A 16,309-nucleotide genomic window follows, 5' to 3' on the forward strand; every position below is an offset into this window, starting at 1 on the left:
TCGAGCTCGATGATCATGAGGAGATTGGTTGAGGTCTTTTGGACAACTTAGGTTGTGCTGTGCACAGCAACCTCGTTGACTGCCTCATGGCTTCCTAGTAATGGTTAATTCGGTCAAGTACCCTAACCACCTTCCTGCCCTCCTTCCTTCGCTCTCCTACATCTCCTCTCCTCTGGACCTTGCCATCTGTACGAAATGCCCACATTTACGTTATCCCTTGAGGGCGTCGGAAAGGTCATTACAATTCGTTTGAAGCGTCAAGGACACACACAACACAACACGAGAACCGCCGACCATGAGGATGGCTCTATCCCTACAGACCTCTCTAGTCCAGTTCCTGCACCAATTCATTCTTCGAATTCTTCGCCAAATGCTGTTTCTGCAAGCAGTGAACCAGGTCTCGAAGAATTCTCCAATGGCACCGGCTTTCCTTCCGCAGAGTACCCTTGGGGTGCATCCCGTGCCCGCGAAGCTCTCGACATCGTTCAGGTAGCTTTGCCCCTGGTACACGATTTTACGAGTGTAATTCCACTTGTCGGTGCTCCGATGGAACGCGGCTATTAGCGGATTATTGGGAATCCTTCAAGTAATGAATGTGAGTGCTTATCGAATGATGAGGATGTTTTCTGGATTTCAAGGGCCATCACAGACACGCAATCAGAACAAGGCGGCCTTAGATGACCTGCATTTGCGACTCCATCGACTATGCTGCTATTTGTGCAACGCCCCACCTGCCCTAGATCGTCGTGAACATTCCCGGAGAGACCCTCTTAGCTAGGTAAACCCCTTGTGAATGTGCGCTTGAATTTTCCCGACACTGAGCCGCACTCAGAAAGCTGCGAGATACCTCAGCCCGCCTGAAAAAAGTTGCAAAAACGTCGTCTCGCATACACATCTGTCACACAAGCTATCACCGGATGCTCAACTGACATCAACGATTATCTGATGGAGTGTTTAGTTGTGTTCTACTCCCTAGAGATTGCTTGCATTTACTCACTACTCTGATTAGTTGTCATCCCAGATGCAAACTCAACGTGAAACACGCGAACTACTTATAATTTCACGGAGGCGGCAAGAGGGTTCTCAGAACATCGAACAGTCCTTCGCGGTACTATCTGCCATGAATTTAGCCGGAATCGTCGCGCCTGGCTGCGTGACACTGGTAGACGCAACAGGCCACCACCATCCAATATCAGTGAACTTCTGCGCCTCATATCAGATTCCGTTCGCTGACCTTGAAATCCTTCTTGTGGAAGCTTACTCGTCAAATTGTCTTTAGCAACTCGATCATATGCTCCGAGTTCTGTTTGAACGCGATGCAATTGAAGCCAAAATTCAAAGACAGTATATAGAAGAAGGAAAGTACGATTTGTGCATTGACGGGGGCACGCAAGTAACCCCACTTACAAGCCATGAATGGTCAAGCATTGAACCAGGCACGAAGATTGTGATGAGGGTTACCATTCAACAGAAGACATGGTCAGGCTTTGATGTTGACTACCAATGTCACTTTTTGCGGCGCTGTGAATCGCCTTGGCGTCAGGTCTGTGAAATATCGGTCTAGAGGGCGGACTGCTTGCTCGACTGATTGGTGAGTATGTTTGTTTTCTAGGTCCTGATGGTGCCTAACGGTGAGAAGTCGAGAATGCAAACGACAGCTTTCAGATCACTCGTGATGAAAAGAAGCAGAGCTCGCGATCTTCTAACAGTGACTCCAATCACACGACTGACGCAGAAACACTCCTTATTCGCAACTTTCATGTCGAGGAAATTGTATGTCATCTTGGAACTTCGCTAGTAGTCTTGAGCTGAGTACCTCCCGCTCTCAGCCTGTGCGTGATCTCGTCTTTTGAGCTTCTTAGCGGACGCTGACGGTGGCACGGCCATGTCCCGCTCTCAGGATGTGCGTGATCTCGTCTTTTCGAGGTTCTTAGCGGACGCTGACGGTGCCACGGCCATGTCCCGCTCTCAGTGGGTGCGTGATCTCGTCTTTCGAGGTTCTTAGCGGACGCTGACGGTGCCACGGCCATGTCCCGCTCTCAGGATGTGCGTGATCTCGTCTTTCGAGGTTCTTAGCGGACGCTGACGGTGCCACGGCCATGTCCCGCTCTCAGGATGTGCGTGATCTCGTCTTTCGAGGTTCTTAGCGGACGCTGACGGTGCCACGGCCATGTCCCGCTCTCAGGATGTGCGTGATCTCGTCTTTCGAGGTTCTTAGCGGACGCTGACGGTGCCACGGCCATGTCCCGCTCTCAGTGGGTGCGTGATCTCGTCTTTCGAGGTTCTTGGCGGACGCTGACGGTGCCACGGCCATGTCCCGCTCTCAGGGAGTGCGTGATCTCGTCTTTCGAGGTTCTTAGCGGACGCTGACGGTGCCACGGCCATATCCCGCTCTCAGGGAGTGCGTGATCTCGTCTTTCTAGCTTCTTAGCGGACACTGACGGTGCCACGGCCATGCCCCGCTCTCAGTTTGTGCGTGATCTCATCTTTCGAGCTTCTTAGCGGACGCTGACGGTGCCACGGCTATGTCCCTCTCTCAGAGAGTGCGTGATCTCGTCTTTCGAGGTTCTTAGCGGACGCTGACGGTGCCACGGCCGTGTCCCGCTCTCAGTTTGTGCGTGATCTCGTCTTTCGAGCTTCTTAGCGGACGCTGACGGTGCCACGGCCATGTCCCGCTCTCAGGGAGTGCGTGATCTCGTCTTTTGAGCTTCTTAGCGGACGCTGACGGTGCCACGGCCATGTCCCTCTCTCAGAGTGTGCGTGATCTCGTCTTTTGAGGTTTTTAGCGGACGCTGACGGTGCCACGACCGTGTCCCGCTCTCAGATTGTGCGTGATCTCGTCTTTCGAGCTTCTTAGTGGACGCTGACGGTGCCACGGCCATGTCCCGCTCTCAGGATGTGTGTGATCTCGTCTTTCGAGCCTCTTAGGCAACGCTGACGCTGCTACGGCCATGTCTTTCTCTCAGCCTCAAGTGCGTGATCTCGTCTGCTCAACTTGTTGCCGCTTATTGACCCCAACACGACTAGGTAGAGTTTTTTACGCCTTCTTGGTGAGACCCCGACTAGGTCAAGTCCCCCCCAACATGGTATGTGATCTTGTCTTTTGGATGAATAGTGAACACTAACTCTTTAATAGATAGTACGTACCTCCACATTCAGAGCATGTCTTTGTGCCGATTGCATATAGCATCTTCTGGGTACAGCAACATCGAGGAGATCGAAGAAGACAGTGATCAAGATGAAGAGGAGGATGGAACGGAACAAGACTCAGATGATGAGCCCTGGTAGCAGCAGAGGACGTGGACAGACGTGGTTTCCAGAATTGATCTTGTCCATGACATATAAAAAACTTTCTTCTATGTACGGCCTGTCTAGACCTGATTGCTCACATCTCCTTCAAATCTAACTTGTAACATCAAATAAACACCACAACGAAAATTCAGATGACATCCTCGTTTTGCCTGCAGAATGCCCAGTCATTTGTATCGTTTCCTGTGCTACACCGCTGCCAGTTAATACCCTTAACTTTCACTGGTTTCTTCTTCTTTCACTCCCTCTCAAAAACATACATATACGCCAATTTCTTCAGATCCCTGACGCTCGTTTCATCCGCTCGCACAACCTTCTCATCGTTGAAAAGCACCCAATCTCCGACAGCATCATCTACATCCATCGCATCGCCTCTCGGCATACGAATATGTGCGACATAATGACCAGAATGAACACTGGGACCTTTGTGCGATATGAAGGCCTTCAGCCTGTATCGAGCAGGTAAACGCGATGAACCAGGTGGTACTTTTTTAGTTTCTGATGATGAGGGTAGCGGGTGAGTTGTCTTCGCCAGTGTCATCGGGATGGTTAAATAGCCATTCGACGGCGCGCTCTACATTTCCATCCTACGACGTTGTTAGAATAAGAGTCAGGACGAGCCGGAAAAACTCACGGTCTCCCTCAACGCCTTCTTTGCTTGCGCATTTGTGAAGCCCATGTCAGCAAGCATCGCTACCTGCTCTGCGGGTGGTTCTGGTGCATTACCATGTCCCGATCCTGCTGTTTGAATGGGTACGTTGATGTCTAAGAAATCATGTTAACTAAAATGTCAAGTGGGTTCATTTCGGCACACCTGGGTCCTCCATGTGCATGATTAACCATTCCATCGCGACTTCAGCCCCAGCGTTGCCAGTTGAAATCAGAGCGTTCCGACAACTGACGGTCGGGAAGCCCATAGCCTCAAGCTGAGAGAGCGCTTCGGCGTCAACTTCGGGCTGCGAAGGAGCTGAAGTGTTAGAACTATCTGGTAACTCCACTTCGCCAGACTGAAGTCCATGTCCAAGGTAGTTATCAAGATTAAGCTCATCATTCTCTGGAAGGATCACAGGTATGTCTGCGATTCGTGGATGTTAGAATGGTATCAGACACCGAGACCGCAAAAAGCTCACCTAGCTTCGTTGGGACCCAGTTCACAAGCTGGAACTTCTTTGCATGCAGCACCAGAACGTCAGGGAAAGTAGCAAACTGCATCTGCCTAAGTCCACCATTAGGCAACCTTTGGGTAGACCGAACAGTATGTGCATACCTGACGGCAATTCACTTTTCCGCAGCCTCCTTCACACTGGTACTCCAGAGCCTCTTGTCCACTCGGTCCGAGGAATAGGTTCAAGCACTGCTCCAAAGAAACGGAGCGGTACCGCTTCTTTCCAGGACCACTTTCGTCTGGTGTACCGACAGTTGCCGCTCCCGTATCCGCTTCGCCATCAGCGAGTTCGTGAGCGGGTACACCAAGGCTAAGGGTATCCATCGTGTCTATGCGATACCTGACCCTGTGGCAGGACTGGCACTGGAGACGTTGTTCGAGGCCAAAGGCAAACGTTTCGGTCGGTTCGGATTCTTTTATGGATGATTAGCGCGAGTGATAAATGAGACAACCCTCTAGTACCTGATACGCCGCGAATATTTTGGTGGTTGAATCGTCTAAGTACTGTCAACAGGTGACTAAAGAATTCTTCCGCATCCTGCTGGCGCATGGTTGAGAACTCAGCGTGGCCTTTACCGACGAGAGCCTTGAATCCTGCTGGCTTCAGGCCCGCCTGCCAAGGAGAATGTTCAGGTGTTGGATGTGCGAGAGCGTCAGTCGGAGCTGCGGAGCGTGCGTCAAATGTCATGCCCATAATCTACAATATGGTTGATCTCATCTTTCAACATACCCTGTTCATGATCTGTGTGAGGCTTAGAGTATCGTCCGCTGAGCAAGCCGTCAGCGAGCTTGTACATTTGACATTCCAGGCAATCCGCAGGGAGGGCATGAGTGCAATTCTCCCAGTGAGCAGCTGCTGTCGGAGAGACATAGGCGGAACTTGTGCCACAAGGTCTTTTACCATAATAACGGATTTGGAAAAGAGGGAGTGAAAACAGTGTCTGAATAACGGAGGCCATATAGCAGCTGTAAGGAGCAATCGTCGTAAATAATAGTTGCTAAAAGAGATCGAAAACATGCCTGTTCCCGAGGTTGCTAAGACCTGTAGCACCAGCACCAAAGATCGGTTGAAGTGCAGAACCGTCCTCGGCCGTAAGGGAGAAGTCAAACAGGAGGTTTTGCTCGATTTGCTGGTTTAAGGATCAGATTTAGGACGATAGCAATATATTTCTCCAATAACGCACAAGTTCAGTCATACTCTTCTCGGTCTTCTTCTGTACCGCGACATTGATACCAAAGGTACCGAGGTGGGTTGCGAGCTCTGGATCAATGCGGGCGTCATTACATGCATAGCAGTATACATCTTGGAAATTTAGTCAGATACATATCATAAAGGCGAGAAATAACGACTGACCAGCACCGCCCTCAGGCGTAATAGTTCCGAGCTTTACGCATACGGGATGCTGGGTCGTATTAAAATGTGCTAGTGCATGGCCGTTGCCGCCCGTGCCACCAAATTGGGCACGACCGCATCCAAGAGCACCACAAGCAAGGCAAAGCCAGAGATTTGAGGTAAGCTCGCAAGAGGCGCAATGCGCCAGACCTAATGTTGGAATGAAAACGCATTCTTGATCAAGAGGAGGTTGATTTTCACCTTCTTGGGGTATAGCCCCACTCTGGAGCTGCTCCAAGCAAAGTGTGTGCTCGCAAGCTGTGATCTCCTCTTCCCAAGCTTTGACTTCAGATTGACGTGCCGATGAAAGCGATAGCATGACACCATCAGTTAGACGCTTTGTCTGTGGTGGTAGTATCAACGATACCGATCAGACAAGTAATATGTGAGTATACTTGCGTTTTCAAACATCAATCGCTATTTCTTTCCCGCCTTGCAGATCACACTTCCAACACTTGAACACAGTGGTATGTTCGTATTTGTCTTCTTCGCGCTCCTCATTAATGGCAAGCCTTTTCATTTTAGCCGGTGGCTCCTCTCCATCAGCCTAGCACGATTCTAGTGTATGTTGCACATAAATGCGTTACCACTCACGCGATTCGAAGCCTTCTTCTTTGGGGTGCGCTTGATATTCAGAGTGAATGAGTGTCCTGATCGGAGGACATGGTTACGCGTATGATGACGATCTGAGTCAAGACATGATCCATTAAAGCACACCAAGCAAACGTCGATGCCCGCGGGGCCATCCTGCACAGGCGTGAACTCCGGAATTGTGTATCAGCCTCCTTAATCGCCTACCTGATTATCAAAACATTGCGTGCATTCTTCCCTATGAACTGATTGGCTTAATTTTGGTTCTCTCAAGCCAGATATATCGTGAGCATGAGGACAAGTTGCGGACGTCGACATAGTAGAAATACCCGTATTCGTTGTGGTCGAATCGAAAGATCAGAACTCGCAAGAGGAGCGCGATTTGGGACATTGTCACGTGGTCATCATGTATAATGAATTCTGTCACATTAGTCATTGACACTCCTACGATTGCGACACTTTTGGTCCGGTTCTATTTTTTTGGCTCCACAGAAAAAACATTGTATCGCAAGCTATCCTGGTCTCTACTCACTATCCCATGCCGGACGGATCCAGTTTATGCTATTTACAGGGTGCTTGGTTACTAGCAACTTGAAACGCATCATTATCACAGCACGTCCAGCCTGAAGAAGCGCTCTCTGGTAGCGCAGACGAGTGCAGAGCGTTTATAAGGAAAGTCAAAAATCTGGACCTAGACTTCAGCAGACAGTCACAGTAGAATTAATACTCCCACTCACTGTTGCGATATGCATGGCCGAGTCAAATTCCACTTTGATGATGGAGGCATTATCAGCTTTGGGCTCGCCCATCACATTTTCCGTGCGGGAGTCCGCCAGGAAGCAGTAGTGTATCAGAGCACGATGCCACATATTTGCTGCATGATTGTTTTTTGGTAAGACTCGGCTTATACGCAGTGATACATGACTTACTTCGTTCGGCACCACGGAACTTATCCTCTCCGACAAGGACGTGGAGGCCTCTGTCCCAGTCTCCAGGACCACCATGAACGTAGGGCGCCACATGATTTTCCTTGCCTACCATTTTAGCCTATTTCAACATCGTCTAAGATACTCACCTTTAGATACGTGATCTCCGCATACCCCATGGGCTCGCCGTTCCAACTCATTATCACAGGCAGAAACAGCAGGATCGTTCGTTACTTCTGTGATATATGCTCTGTGTTTCTCCAGCGAGCCGCGTTCTCCCCACGCCTTGTTCACTCGCTCTTGGTTATGCCAACGATGAAACGAGTCTAGATGTGCTGAAGTATCCGATCCGCTGCCGAGATCAAAGTACGTGAACTCTAGAGTCTCCCCTATGGATGGGCAAAATCGCCTAAATAACGTTTTCTCCCGGTTTGGGCTTTGGTGGACGAAGAGGGTGCACGGAAATGACAGTGGGTGTACGGGTGAATGACTGGATGTAGGGAAAGGGCGCAATCGAAAATGACGATGGAGGTAGCCAACCGCGAGTATGGTATCCTTGTGTGCCCGCACCCTGCCAGAACGTGGCTCTGTGCAAGTATATCTCCTTCTTGGGAGCTGTAGGCGCATGCGCCGTGCGTCCGAGGCCAGATCGAAGTAAATATGAGCGTAGCTCTTCGTTGTTGTTGATTGTCTGAGACAGTACGACCGGGATGGTTTCTTGATTGTGGTACAGTGTGAAGAGTGCGTACACAGTTGCCCACATATCTTTCACGGATATGTCGTTTCTAGACGCCTGTGGCAATCTTGGGGAAGGAAGGATCTCTATCACCTGAAAGTTTGGCACATGTGATGCAGTATTTTCAAACTGCGTGCCGACAGCTGAAAGGACAAGCTGCGCGGTCTGATCGAGTAAATGATACTCGCACACAACCAGTCCATCGATGCGAACGAAATTTGTCGGCGAAACAGAGTCTGCCTTGGCAGTCATCACCGCACCATCTGGCAAGATGAATTCGTCCACATTCTGATCATCACTGACAGGATTGTCTGTGAGTGCATTTTGTATGGCTAAGAGACGTTGGACAGCACGAGCCATCAGTACTGCGGTGGCTAGACTTACAAGATGAAACCTAAAAGCAAACACTGGGCCGATCGGATAGACTTAGTCTCCCCTAGACAGCCCTTTATAGACGAAGGAAGATAGTGGTTCCTAGATAAGACCAAAGTCGAACGTTGATTAATCGATTCCTGACTTCATTGATTCGTGCTTGAAGTCACTTGATGAAGTGGCGTTCGAACTTGACATATGCATATGTCCGAAATTTACTAACTAATTTGGACGGACGATTTAGCCAGGACCAGCCCCATGGATTTGGAGAACAAACAGCTCTAAACACAACATCGTACACGTGGGAGGGCGGGTGCGCAAATAATCGCTATCGGAACGAGTAAATTGAGTGAGAAAGGACTAAGCAATGAAGAAACTAACAGCCTACCTAGCGAGACGAGACTGAGAAGAGGCCCAGGGTCAAACCTCACTCCACTAAAGGAGGTGGCAATGAGGATTGCGCAATAGTGACATTTTAACATGTCACACGATGTCAAGGGCCACAGGTCCCAAAGCCTTGGATAGGTACGGGAAGATCCGAGGAACATGAGTGTGCCAATTGGGGATGAAGACATTGGACAACGCAGTCTGACTATCTTATTGGTCTAGGCCATGGTGGGTCCCAAATAACTGATCCATATCTTGAGCAACATCGCACGAGGCAAAACAAAATCAATTCAAAGCGGTCACGGCCGGGGAGTCGGGGCACAAGTGCCATTACAATTTAGATGGTGGTTGAGGAAACAGGACGATGTATCAGGCCTTCTGTGCATCTTGCTGGACAGCAAAGAGGCTGCGAAGTGCAGGTGGCCGTTGAACTGTACGTCATCGAACAGTCTTTATTGTCTGGTATCAATTCCTTGTGCGAGTCCCGTGCTTGAATAGAAGAACTCACCGAACGCACCAACGATGCGATGCAGCGCCGTCTCTCACACCAAAGTCATTTCTTTCGTACAATGTCGGTGTTGGCCTGGGGCCGACACTATTACGCGTTTCCACCCATTCACGAAAGAAATCCATTGAAAGGTGGGAGCCCCCTGCACTCGAATAGGGCTACTAGTATGTCTTACTAGGAGTCACCGACCACACGGGACAATAAATACACACGATTCAAAACCGAGGGGAGATTTTCTTCATACTGACATATTGTCTGGCAAAGGGGCTCGAAGTGCAGGTGGCCGTTGCGTATTTATTATGTGAATTCCCTTCATTTTCACTTGCTAATCACTGTCACTTACCAAAGCCTACGCAACCTGACACTGAAAAATGCTTACAGGACATCCCAACGCAAGTGCTTAAACGCCTCACTCCAAAATCTAGAGCATGCGTCGAGCGTCTGAGGACGTATCGATTGGATAGACCTAACCTGTAAGTCGCCTCGCACGGCCCACCACCACCCACTACACGAGTTTGCATGCAGCTCTTGGCAACAAACGACCAACCTGGCAGCTGTGCTTTTTCTGCTATACCATATGGGCAAACCGGAGAGCTCAGGGTGTTACTGGCGACATGGTCCAAGTAATTGCGTGCACATCCAGGATAGACAGCGTTACCTGGTGGGACAGCAGATGAAGGAGACTCGGATGAGAGTTTGTCCTGGGTTGCTGTAAGTGCTGTGGTTTTGAGTTGAGCTCATTCTTCGCCAACTATGTGCTTTCATGCAACTCAGCTTCGCAAAGCAAATTCGAACGACTAAAATAAAATTCTCAGTGCCTCGACGCGACGGTACTTACCTTTTTCACTATGTCCAGTATGTTCACAGCGTTCAAGTTCAACACAGTTTACAGCCACGCCACGCTGTGATCACAAAGAAGACTCTGATCGGCAAGAAGGTGCGTCCTCTCACGTGCAAGCTGATCATAGTGCAATTGCAAAATGGTTGGGTGGTGTATCCTCGTCCACGACCGAAATTCTTCTTATCTATACATGCATCTTTTCATGGCGGTAGCGCCAGGAACGTGAGTTGACAGCTGGGAGCCTTCTGTACCGCCACACAGCATATCGCTATATATTAATATCGTGATTTTACAAAGATTCTATGTAGAAACTTGAACTGCCCATCCACACAGCATGAGACTGTCAAGTCCATTTATAATTTGGCAGTGAGCACTACTTTAATAATCTCAAACTTGTGGTGACAGACCACCACACTCAGACTACTACAAGTGCCCTCGTTTGCACACAGCAGGAGATGGACGTGCAACCATGCTCTAGTCTTCTGGGCATCATTTATTCCCTCAGTGCAACCAACTTCGGTGCACGACACCCTTCCGCTCAGCCAATTCCTCCAATCATTATCCCAGACTTAAATAAGTTGATCACTCGATGCTGCCAATACCCGGTTTCCGGTGGCGCATACGGTGATATCTACAAGTGCATATACCACGGACCAGATGGCGATGCAGAGGTTCGTGCCAGTGTTACAGTCCTTCTATGTTTAGTGATGTGTCACTTAACTGCAGGTCGCCGTCAAAGCAATTCGACCATTTTTCAGCACTGCTGAGGTAATGTTCTGTGACCTGTAACAAACAGATCTCATTAAGCATTCATAGGTGCTCCGGAGAGAACTTGGGATTTGGAAGAGGTTGCGACATTCTAATATCTTGAAGTTCATGGGTACCACCCGAGGCTTCGGCCCATCTGAGGCTTTGGTTGCTCCGTGGATAGTCAATGGCAATCTTACTTCGTTCCTCAGCGAAAACAACGACATCCTTGGGCTGCATGATCGTCTGCTTCTGGTGAGAATTTCAAGTATACTTCCAGTATGCACAGTCGAGCTCATCGTTTCGTCCATAAGCTTCGTGATATTGCCGCTGGCCTCAACTATCGTGAGTGAACGCATGTACATGGTCAAAATGAAAAAAAAATAAAAAGTATCTCCCTCAGTTCATACATTTAGTGTCAATATAGACGGAAACACGTACTTTAATCCCGTCGTTCATGGAGACCTCACTGGTGTAAGATCGCTCATTTATATAATCCCCTATACTCATGATACATTTCAAGAACAATGTCCTCGTCGGTGGTGATAGAACTGCATACGTTTCAGATTTTGGCCTTTCGGGAACTTTGACACAATTGCCTGGCATGACATACCTTGCAATGCTGAACTGTCATGCAGGAGCATGGAGGTGGTCAGCTCTTGAACTTTTTTCTACGGAAGAATCAGCTTCTATGGTTACCACTCACAGTGATATTTACTCGTTTGGTAGCATCATGCTTCAAGTAAGTCATTCCCTCTTTCCGGTGAAGCTCACCAAGCTGTCTTGCAGGTTTTGACGGGAAATTTGCCCTGGTCACACTTGACCCATGACTTCCAGATGTACCAAGTGATCATTGAGCAGAAAAAACATCCTCGTCCGACAGACGATCATATCACTGATCAGCACTGGAATTTTATGACCTCCTGCTGGTCAAAGACAGCCATCAATCGCCCTTCTGCTGAAGAAGCACTTCAGTTTATTGATAGCGAGATCGTTTTGTACGATCTGGGCAGCGTCGACGGTGGACAGCACCCTGCCTTGGTTCCTGTTTCTGGATATTCTCCTCAGCCCTCCCGGCAACTACCCCACTATGTCTCTCTCGTTGTATCCCCACTCAGACTTTGTTTATTTCTCCTTATAATGCTGGCACGCTGGTTAAGTGGCATCGTTTTACCAATCTGCTCACTGGCACCTGTACTTGACCGGGTAATACATAACTTTGGCTGATCAGACACAGGCCGGTATGCACGGCAACCTCTAGTCTTTGAGGTTATGCATAATCCACTTGATTGTATATATAGTAGTGTTCTGACCGGCGTTCTTAATGCACAATGACCTCGACCGTCTTGACATCAGGAAAACCTTCCCATGCAGACTTAGAGCTATTTAGATACATTTTCGAAAGCTGTCAAAATGAATGCTAGTTAACTCTAGGAACTATAGTTTAGCACGAGTTAATGACAATTATCCACACCTAACACGATGTTACAAAGTTATATCTAAGTACGGATTTATAAACACTAGTCATTGGGGTGCGCCACCGATACATACAAGCAAGCGAGAGCAAACAAGAATGAGAATAAGAATGAGCGAGTGAGGGCAGATAGTAACAAGAATGAGGACGAGCGAGTGAGAACACCAGTCACAAGTGCAGTGACATAAAAGTGAAATGAGTAAAAATAAGTAGGAAAGTACTCACAGGCATAGCGACTGCCTTGGATAAATGAAGCCCAAGCGAGAGCGTCCGGCAGAGCATCGTGAGGCAGACCACACTATCAGCACCTGCTGCAGTCACCCATCTCCTAGGATAAGAGTCTGTTAGCTAGGACAATAGGAGCGCTAAGATGGCAGTGGTGGCAGCAGTTTCGGACCTGCGAAAGTTCTTGTCAGGGGGCTACCGCTACCCAAACTGCGCCGACCTTCTCGTTCTGTTTAGGAAATACTACTGAGCCTATATACCTAGTGGGAGTACAGGTCCTGTCGCACAACTGCAACCGCGAAACGACGACCGGCCAGCTGCATTCAGTAACTATGACCCACTGGCAGGGTAGTTTACGGTTGTGAGAGGGTTAGTGGGGGGTAGGAAGCTTCAGACTTCGAGTCTCGTGGCCTTTAGCACATCGAGACCCTAAACCACTTACCGATGACCCTGCCAGTGTTTCCGTGCAGAGACGATACTGGAACCAAAGGCATGCGAAAACGAGCGAAAACAAGTGCAGAAATGCACAGACATGAAAAAATAGACTAGAATAACTAAAAATGAGTACAAACATGTAAAGATAAGTAAGAAGAAACACCCACAAGTGGATTAGATACTAGGGATCGGCGTTGCCGATTTTGACCTTGCTTGCTCGAACAAATATTGATATTCATGATATAAACATAAACGTTCAGTGTGATACAATGACACTAGTACTGACATTTCCTGAATGCTTTCTTTATATTTATATTTTCCCTTTGTGCTTGCACTCCTCTGCCTCTGTATGGATTCTCTTAGCAGGTCTGGCGGCAGCGGAGTATGATGAACGGCAGTCTTTACAGGACCTGCACGAGGACCATTCAATGTCGACGTTGTGGAAAGTATGCGTGACCGAGTCAGCGATGTCCCAGTTAACTGACTTGCAGAGGCTTATGTGGAGCTACAGCATAGGGCACTGGTTTCCGCAGACGCTAAGTATCGATGAAATATGTCCTTTTGACCCTCAGTTCTGCATGTCTGCATGGATTCTTTTAGCAGGTAGAGCATCTGGCAGCGGGGAGAGTGTGGTGAGTCGTAAGCTTTGCAGGATCTGCACATAAATTCACTTTGCCATGACAGCTGGATATACGCAGACACAAGGATCGTGTTTGATATCTCCTGGCTTCATAATATCGACGACAGGATGGATGATGACAATGATGGCAGGGAGACTGATGATTTATTAATGTTTATTATTGTTTATTATTGGCACATAGTCCGTCAGATTTCGTCGCATGCCATATGACCTTGCAAGCAAGGTGAAGAGGTTACTCCCCACGAACACGTCCAACTGTGGACAGTAGGCTATAATTGGCCGCTTCTGATATCGTTGGACCCCCCCCCCCCCCCCCCTCACGTATCTATGCAGTCAAGGCTGCGCCCTGGTCGACTTCGTTGATTGGAGTGACCCTAGTTGTGCTCCTCCCGAATTTGATACCCTTGGAACGCGGTAGTACTAAGCTTCTATCAGCTCCTACTACAGTGACCAGCTAAATATTGTCCGTAGTACCAGTGTGTCCTGCTGCAATCATACTCATTTCTGTGGCTCTTACCGTGGATAGTTTTCTGGCAACTTGTGAGAACTTTACTCAATTTCAGAGGACCTTTTCAAGTTCTGCCAGCAGTCGGTGAGTCCGAGGTTTTACCATGGGGCTCCAAAGTTCAGAGTCAGTAATCGTTGGTTCATTTCCGGAGTCAAGACTTCGACAAACCAGGAGCGGACAATCGGAGGACCGCTAGAATCTCTCAAATGATAATTTGTATCGCTGACCCTATGGTGGACTGCGATCTTTTACGTGCTAGAAGATGGTGGGCTGCCTCACTGCAGTGCATGATGCCTACTAGGGCCAATATAAGTACATCATATTTATGTCGGGTATCAATAACAAGGTAAGCAAGTAATCAACATATAGCGGCTATATAGCGCTGATCGAGTAGCCATGTAGGAGCCAGTCAAACGCTTGAAAACACGTCACGTTGTCATTTTTGGGGAGGATGAACAATGATTCGTCGCTTGAGGTTGTTGAGAATAAACGCCGCATTGACTTCCTCTGGTGTCATCTTGGCCATGACCAAGACACAGGCGCGGGCTTCTTGATAAAGAACTTCTTGGTCCAGACCCCCTTGGTTTAGGGCACCTTGGGCATCACCCGACTCGTGCTCGTCATCGTTGTCGTCCGAATCGGACAAGTCATCGGTATCATCAATGTTCATGTTCCAGGAGCATTGCGATGACATATCCGATGGATTCCGTTGTAGTCTAGCCTCTTTGGCGCGCCGATTATTGAACCAGTTCTTAACTTTCTGGGCTGGACTATGCATCCATTTGGTCAGCTCGGGTGATCGCACTATGTGAAGGAATCCAAACTCACATATCAATCGCCTTGGCCAGTAATTCGATATCATCCTTCGTAGGGTGATCGTTTTTGGCATAATAAGGGTCAAGTATGTTAAGCTGTCCAGTTGTCATACATTTCCTCTTGGGAGCATTTTCGACCTGATAGGGAGAAGTACGCTGAGACCTTTTACTTTGAGATTTCATAGTGATGCACTTGAGCTTTCTTGGAAGACGTTGCCTGGGGCTGGAGGTGATACCAAACAGTTTCCTTCGTGTACGGTATATATACTATCGATCAAGCTACTGTGGATTGTGGCCTACCACTATGGAGATGTGGATATTGGACAGTCCACTGCCTAGTCCTTGTCATCCTAATCGGACAATGACCACAGTTGCTTTGAGAATTCTTTGGCCGCAGCTAGCAGGTCTAAGGGTGGATGACGGACAATTATGGCACATGTGGACACAAAATTTAGTTTCGCATGCATGCGAGGACAGGCAGGCCTGAGTCTGAGTCCGCAAACTACTCCAACTCAAAGGGGCGATATTACATAAAGCCGTATGTAATTTAACTCCGTGACGTTTGGCCGCAGTAGTGACTGGCTGGTATTACTTCTGATCCTGATACACGCACTCAACCCATCTTGACTTGTTTCTGATATCGCAACACTTGTCAGTACTAGGCATCGGCGGACTTGAATTATTGCTGGGTGGCAATGATCTGAGATTTGCCTGTAGCCTAAAGTCTCCGTTAAGAAGTTGTGCAAGTCATCAAAATTGAGATAGGGGACTAAAATGTTAAGATCCCGGATGTCCTGAGATATGTCCCCAGTCATCATCGCGCGAGCCGCGGAACCGGTGACGAGGCTTTCAGATTGACGAAGAGCTGATACCAAGAGCTCAAACGCGGTGTCAGCGAACGGCGCTATGATGGATCTGAAATGTCGATGCACGACACCTTGTCCAATTCTGTGCATTACACGGCAGGTGCGAGACATCACGATGACGTCTGCTATTGTCATCATTGCCAGTATCATAGTAGCAATGTCTTCTTCTTGCACTATAACTGTTGATATGTAATAAGCGATAAACTTAATAGGATCTGCGCGGCGCGTAACTAGGAACTCCTCCAGAGCTGCATTTTGCCATACTGCCTGAATATACGCAGACAAGAGAATGTTTGATATCTGTTGGCATCGACGATGATGACGTTCAACAACAGAAATATTAATGATTTATTGATGTTTATTGATGTTTA

General features: G+C 48.4%; 5 protein-coding genes across 5 annotated transcripts; 2 read left to right on the plus strand and 3 right to left on the minus strand.

Moving 5' to 3' along the window:
• Positions 1 to 195: 195 nt before the first annotated feature.
• On the plus strand, positions 196 to 778 carry DFJ58DRAFT_847335 (uncharacterized protein; the record flags this gene model as incomplete). The annotated part of the gene is made up of 3 exons (XM_041393444.1): positions 196 to 489; positions 565 to 595; positions 639 to 778. 3 exons carry the CDS (start codon positions 196 to 198, stop codon positions 776 to 778), a joined length of 465 nt encoding a protein of 154 aa, XP_041236574.1.
• A 2,358-nt stretch (positions 779 to 3,136) lies between these two features.
• On the minus strand, positions 3,137 to 6,776 carry DFJ58DRAFT_867410 (uncharacterized protein; the record flags this gene model as incomplete). The annotated part of the gene is made up of 14 exons (XM_041394213.1): positions 3,137 to 3,835; positions 3,944 to 4,074; positions 4,124 to 4,384; positions 4,440 to 4,521; positions 4,577 to 4,887; positions 4,937 to 5,137; positions 5,205 to 5,415; positions 5,491 to 5,604; positions 5,659 to 5,777; positions 5,829 to 6,017; positions 6,069 to 6,210; positions 6,277 to 6,414; positions 6,462 to 6,614; positions 6,666 to 6,776. 14 exons carry the CDS (start codon positions 6,774 to 6,776, stop codon positions 3,548 to 3,550), a joined length of 2,451 nt encoding a protein of 816 aa, XP_041236575.1. The 3' UTR covers positions 3,137 to 3,547.
• Positions 6,777 to 6,855: 79 nt separating this feature from the next.
• DFJ58DRAFT_820296 (acyl-CoA N-acyltransferase) lies at positions 6,856 to 8,923 on the minus strand. Its single transcript, XM_041391957.1, has 7 exons — positions 8,881 to 8,923; positions 7,803 to 8,820; positions 7,601 to 7,768; positions 7,534 to 7,566; positions 7,388 to 7,487; positions 7,196 to 7,332; positions 6,856 to 7,143 (listed from the first exon to the last, which is right to left on the minus strand). The coding sequence occupies exons 2-7, from the start codon at positions 8,478 to 8,480 to the stop codon at positions 7,066 to 7,068; spliced, it is 1,194 nt and encodes a 397-aa protein (XP_041236576.1). The 5' UTR covers positions 8,481 to 8,820; positions 8,881 to 8,923; the 3' UTR covers positions 6,856 to 7,065.
• A 1,566-nt stretch (positions 8,924 to 10,489) lies between these two features.
• DFJ58DRAFT_199479 (kinase-like domain-containing protein) lies at positions 10,490 to 12,249 on the plus strand. The gene is made up of 7 exons (XM_041379195.1): positions 10,490 to 10,899; positions 10,955 to 10,996; positions 11,045 to 11,230; positions 11,290 to 11,320; positions 11,379 to 11,449; positions 11,499 to 11,717; positions 11,765 to 12,249. Exons 1-7 carry the CDS (start codon positions 10,684 to 10,686, stop codon positions 12,200 to 12,202), a joined length of 1,203 nt encoding a protein of 400 aa, XP_041236577.1. The 5' UTR covers positions 10,490 to 10,683; the 3' UTR covers positions 12,203 to 12,249.
• Positions 12,250 to 14,693: 2,444 nt separating this feature from the next.
• Positions 14,694 to 15,542, minus strand: DFJ58DRAFT_750024 (uncharacterized protein; the record flags this gene model as incomplete). The annotated part of the gene is made up of 2 exons (XM_041387710.1): positions 15,086 to 15,542; positions 14,694 to 15,027 (listed from the first exon to the last, which is right to left on the minus strand). The coding sequence occupies exons 1-2, from the start codon at positions 15,253 to 15,255 to the stop codon at positions 14,694 to 14,696; spliced, it is 504 nt and encodes a 167-aa protein (XP_041236578.1). The 5' UTR covers positions 15,256 to 15,542.
• Between the last annotated feature and the right edge of the window lie 767 nt (positions 15,543 to 16,309).

This window comes from Suillus subalutaceus (genome assembly GCF_016647625.1).
Source record: "Suillus subalutaceus strain FC151 chromosome Unknown DFJ58scaffold_214, whole genome shotgun sequence".
Classification (NCBI taxonomy): domain Eukaryota; kingdom Fungi; phylum Basidiomycota; class Agaricomycetes; order Boletales; family Suillaceae; genus Suillus; species Suillus subalutaceus.

Excerpts from the sequence above, each read along its gene's own strand:
- DFJ58DRAFT_820296 (XM_041391957.1), bottom strand. The coding sequence starts at position 8,480 with ATGGCTCGTGCTGTCCAACGTCTCTTAGCCATACAAAATGCACTCACA. Across the intron at positions 7,567-7,600 it reads AAGTAACGAACGATCCTGCT|CCCATGGGGTATGCGGAGAT; the intron begins GTTTCTGCCTGT and ends TGGAACGGCGAG. Across the intron at positions 7,333-7,387 it reads GTTCCGTGGTGCCGAACGAA|CAAATATGTGGCATCGTGCT; the intron begins GTAAGTCATGTA and ends ACAATCATGCAG.
- DFJ58DRAFT_199479 (XM_041379195.1), top strand. The coding sequence starts at position 10,684 with ATGGACGTGCAACCATGCTCTAGTCTTCTGGGCATCATTTATTCCCTC. Across the intron at positions 10,900-10,954 it reads GACCAGATGGCGATGCAGAG|GTCGCCGTCAAAGCAATTCG; the intron begins GTTCGTGCCAGT and ends ACTTAACTGCAG. Across the intron at positions 11,231-11,289 it reads TGCATGATCGTCTGCTTCTG|CTTCGTGATATTGCCGCTGG; the intron begins GTGAGAATTTCA and ends TTCGTCCATAAG.